Source organism: Lottia gigantea (genome assembly GCF_000327385.1).
Source record: "Lottia gigantea unplaced genomic scaffold LOTGIsca_13, whole genome shotgun sequence".
In the NCBI taxonomy this organism is placed as follows: Eukaryota; Metazoa; Mollusca; class Gastropoda; family Lottiidae; genus Lottia; species Lottia gigantea.
Genome location: NW_008707425.1, coordinates 2,084,963 through 2,090,364, shown reverse-complemented (window position 1 = coordinate 2,090,364; position 5,402 = coordinate 2,084,963). Strand labels below are relative to the sequence as shown.

Below are 5,402 nucleotides of genomic sequence, written 5' to 3'. Positions count from 1 at the left end.
CATTTCTCTTTCTGCTTTAGTGATGTAAGAAACTATATAGTTACATATCGTCACCCTGCTATGATAATTGCCTAACTCATTATTTGGAAGAAATGTTTTTCCTTGCTCAAATCATTACCCATAGCTAAATGCATATGCTGTTAAATTGCCTAAGGTCATTGACCAATCACAACGCTAAGAAAACCCAATAATGCATATCTGCCTATGTCAGATTAGTGTTTAGGCATTTTAGCACTCACATCCAAGATGGCAGCCTCCAGACGTTCTCACATGTCAACATTAACAATGGTTGAAGCCTTAGCTATGATACACTCTTCTGAATCAAGTGGTAAGTTATTTGAAGTATTGTTTCACGAACATTAAAGTACAAGTTAAAATTGCTACTTTTATTGTACATTTAGGGATGGATTTATGAGAAATATTTTTCGGTTAAGGCTTGCCCTTTGTGTAGAAGAATGATATGATGATGTCATCCTCGATAGGCCTATGTTATTTAAGTCTAGACCTGGCTTTAAGAGTTCCGATCTTTTTGCTCGTTAATCCAGTTTACCTCAAATTATTATGTTTCCACATTATTGATATCTTCACATAATTACAATTTTGTTTAATATTTTGTTAGAAAAGCATAAATATTAGATAATTTAGATTTTTTATTTAATTAAAATGGTAATGTTAATACCTGTAATATTATAGGCCTCGACTAGCTTAGTCTGACTAAATTTTATATTTAGTTAAATTTACTGTTTATATTTTATTTTAGATATTTATTGATTTATTTATTCCAGATGAATGTGATTCAGATGAGGATAAGAATTACGTTCCAAGTGAGACGACCACAGACAGTGACGATGAAATTCCACCCCAAGCTAAGCTTGATCCAGTTGGTGTTGAGCCTATTGCAGTGGATGCTGAGCCTATTGCAGCAGATGCCGAGCCTATTGCAACAGATGCCGAGCCTATTGCAGCAGATGTCAAGCTTATTGCAGCAGATGCCGAACCTGATGCAGAAGATGCTGACCAACCAAAGATCAAGCGGCGTAAGCGTCCTGCTGTTAATGAATGGAAGTCTTCTGTTATTAAAGAGAAACACCTACATGGGGAATCATTCAAGAATCGCAAGGGTCAGGATAGACCGGCTGCAAAAATGGGTCCACCTTGCAAATCTGCATAGTGTAACAAATCAAGTCTTCGTAGTTGCCAGACGTTGAATGCTGAACAGCGGCAAAACATTTTTGACAGGTTCTGGGCGATGAAATCCTGGGAAGAGCGTCGCTTATATGTTCATAGCTTAGTTAATAAGGTAACCATTTTTTCCACTAAACAATGCATAATTACAACTCACCAATAATAAACAACCTAACAATATAATAAATTGTTTCACATTAAGTATCAATAATAATGTATACTTATTATCTATATTAATTGTATGAACAATTAGTTATTGATCATTTATTGATTTTTCAGGTAGATATAAAACAGAAGAAAAACCTAGCATCCAGGCGCAGTTCATCCTTCTCCGATCATCTGAAACTAAGTGATGCAACATCAATCCAGGTCTGCAAATACCTTTTCTGTTCAACACTTGGTCTGCCACAACGAACTGTTATGTCATGGTTAAAACAAAATAACATCAAACGTAAACAACAACCCAAGACTCCTAAAACTCGTAAGCCAAAAATATTTAACAAAAATCAAGTTAATTCTGTGAAATTGTGAGAAATTTGAAATAATTTTCCTTGCCTTAATTTAAAACATTTTTTTATTCTGTTTTTGCAGGCAAATGTGTTCCTGTGGGAGAGGCTGACCTCAATTTTTTGAAAGCTGCCGTAATAATCCTGCTTACACAAACAAGAAATTTTTGTATCCCGGCACAACAAAAGCCAAATTGTATTTGGAGTACAGCAAAACAGCAGCTGAAGGTCAAAGATTTTCAGCAGGGTTTTTGGCGAAGAAAACCTCTCAGTATTTATCCCTAGAAAGGATCAATGTGATGTATGTGTCAGTGCAAAACATGGCAACATTGACCAGGAAGTGTATGATGCACACAGAAATGCAAAGGATGAAGCCAGGGCTCAAAAATTTAAGGACAAAGGAGGAAGCTGCTTCAAATGAGAAAATATCTGTGTGGACAATGGACCTGTAGGCCGTATTGCTTTGTCCTAAGACAAAGGCAAGTACTATGTACTACAAGACAAAATTACAAGTACATAATTTTACATTATTGAACTGCGTAACAAAAGAAGGCTTTTGTTACACATGGGGCGAGACCGAGGTCTTTGCACAAATCCAGTACAAGCATTTTGCGAACGTGCTCAATACTAATCCAGCAATTGAACGTATCATAATCTGGAGTGATCGCTGTGGATATCAAAATCGTCACAAATACCCTACTACATTTAGCCACAATCCATAATGTAACAATTATGCAAAAATATCTTGTACCTGGTCACACCCAGATGGAATGTGACAGTATGCACAGCACCATAGAAAGGAAATTGAATGTTTGCGATATCATCACGCCACATGAATATGCTGTCATCTTTCAAAGTGCACGACTAAAGCCATCTCCATATACTGTCTGCCAGGTGTACCACAATGATATATTCAAATTGAATTGTAATTATGTCACAAGCATTAGACCTGGTAAGAGGGTTGATGATCCCACAGTACATGACCTCAGAGCCTTGAAGTATAATTCAGGACAGATTCATTACAAGCTAGGATTCACCGACGATTCTAATTGGGAATCTTTGCCCCAAAGAATCACCATTCCTAATGAACCTTTCGAATGGGTCCAATTCCTTGCAGCCCATCAGTTTAAGAAAATTTAAGGATTTACAAGCTATGAAACATGTTTTGCCACAATGCTCATATGCTTTTTTTGACTCCCTACCTCACCTAGAAGCATAAATATGATTGATTGCCTCATGTCACATTAGAGTATTGTCATTTGAATTGGGAAATGCCTGGACATTGAATAGCTAACCTATATTTGATGTCAGATTGAGTATACTGACAGACGGTCATTTGTACTGTCAAGTTGGTCAAGTCCGGCATATAGAGCCGAAATAACAGCCCTGAACCGTACACTTGTGTGATCTTCGAGCCTCAAATAACATCTTGACCAATTAGTTAAACGTTAATTTAGTTTTTGTTTATGTTTTTAATGTTTAATACACAATATTCCATTGTATTAATTGCCTAAGTCAAGCAATAAACTGCCTATCTCATCTGATGATGGTTGGATTTTTGCCTAAGTCACCTTCCACTATTATAAAATACCCTAACCAATTTGTGATGATTGTATTTTAATTGTTTTCATGTCTGTTGAGACTTGACAAAGAATAGTCAATAAATTTTTATTTGTTTGAATTTTAAGTAGTTTTTTGCGTAGCAGGGTGACGATATTGAATATCTAGGTTTGCATTCCAGACTTATATTCAAATGTTCATATAAAGCAGACAGTGATCTATAACATTTATCGGAAGATGTCAATTCCTTCCATATAGATTCAAGAATTGCTCTAACTGAATCATTTGATGTACTATTTACCTTACTTTTATTAGAAGCTAACATTACATTCTCTGTATCATTTTCAGCATTACCAATAGACTTGTTTTCTAAAGGACGACAAATAAATGTTTTATTAGAGGGAGGCTTTGGAAAATTAAATCGACATACTTTTTTGTTTTTCCGACAAGTTTTCGAATGTTTTGAACTGTGCTTTTGTACATTTGACACAATTTCATGTAATTCAGGATCTAAGTTTATTTATCAATAAATTCGACAACATTTTCATCCGAGTCAACATCTATTTTTGGACTGTCTAAAAGGTACACAATTCCATGGATATAAATAGCACCTCTTGTTTGGATTTCAGATCTAAAAGATAGCTTGCGATGCAAGGTAACATACGCCCACTGGCAGCTGTCAGAAATGATAAAACAGTCTTTAGTGACGAAAGTATTTATGCTAAATAATTCCACAAAATTTTTTAAAATCAATATCAATAACCCAAATACAACAAACAATTAAATCACACAGCTCTAATCAAGGGCAAAAAACAACTTTTGACGCGTGTTTACAAAGTCAAGGGCAATAACTCAAAAAATGTTCATCAAAAATATCTCTTGTTAGAACTTGTCTGAGATCTTATCAGTTCCAATGATCACACCAAGTTTCATCAAAATCGGTTGAAAACTGTAGCTTCTATTGTTCTCACAAACAAATGTTGACGCGTTTTTCATAAGTTAATGGCAATAACTCAAAAATATTTCATCGAAAATGCGTCAAGTTAGAACTTATCCGAGATCTTATCAATTTCAATGATCACACCAAGTTTCATCAGAATCGGTTGAAAACTGTAGCTTCTATTGTGCTCACGAACAAATTTTGACGCGTTTTTACTAAGTCAAGGGCAATAACTCAAAACCCGTTCATCTAAAATGCATCAAGTTAGAATTTGTCCGAGATCTTATCAATTCCAATGATCACACCAAGTTTCATCAGAATGGGTTGAAAACTGTAGCTTCAATCCTGCTCACGAACTTTTTTTTAACAAATTTCGACGCGTTTTAACAAAGTCAAGGGCAATAACTCAAAAACCGTTCTTCGAAAATGCGTCAAGTTAGAACTTGTCCGAGATCCTATCAATTCCAATGATCACACCAAGTTTCATCAGAATCGGATGAAAACTGTAGCTTCAATCGTGCTCACGAACAATTTTGAACAAATTTCAAAGCGTTCTAAGTCAAGGGCAATATCTCAAAAACTATAGAGCTATAGATGTGCCTGATAATATTTGCTGCAATTCATAAATATATTGGGCATAGAATAAATATTCTGTAAATGAAGCAAAGCGAGTATCTACAGACATTAATCTATTCTTTAGATATTTACCTAATGTTATTCTCGACTTTCAGAGAATGTATTTTTACCAGTTGGGAACAAATATGGAAGAGAGCAAGCTCCATCAGAACTCTGACAGGTCTGTTATTTTCACCTGGAGAAATAGAAAAAATCTGGTCAGAATTATTCAAAATATTTGAGAAAACATCCACAGGCTGAAGACAAGAATATCCAATTTCATCACAAGTATACCTAGCTATGTTTTTCATCTAATTCATCTAAATCACTGGTGAAATCAGTGTAGACAACGTTCGTCTGATGCAAAATAATTTTAAATGCAAAATAAACACATAGGAACGTTATGGCGGAAAGTGCGTTCCATACAGACGTGAAAACATCGGCGAAATGGGGGTTTTATACAAACATCAGAAATGTATCAAAATGTGCAAAACAGGTCAGGAACATTACGTAAACAATAAAGGAATAAGCAGAGGTCAGTTAATTATTCATTCAGGGAAGCCACAAGTCGGAAAAATAAAAACTTGGGCCTAGAT

At 35.2% G+C, this 5,402-nt stretch overlaps 1 protein-coding gene across 1 annotated transcript; it reads left to right on the top strand.

The window, feature by feature from the left end:
- Nucleotides 1–246: 246 nt before the first annotated feature.
- Nucleotides 247–1,171, top strand: LOTGIDRAFT_157202 (hypothetical protein; the record flags this gene model as incomplete). The annotated part of the gene is made up of 2 exons (XM_009048971.1): nucleotides 247–328; nucleotides 786–1,171. 2 exons carry the CDS (start codon nucleotides 247–249, stop codon nucleotides 1,169–1,171), a joined length of 468 nt encoding a protein of 155 aa, XP_009047219.1.
- Nucleotides 1,172–5,402: the final 4,231 nt, after the last annotated feature.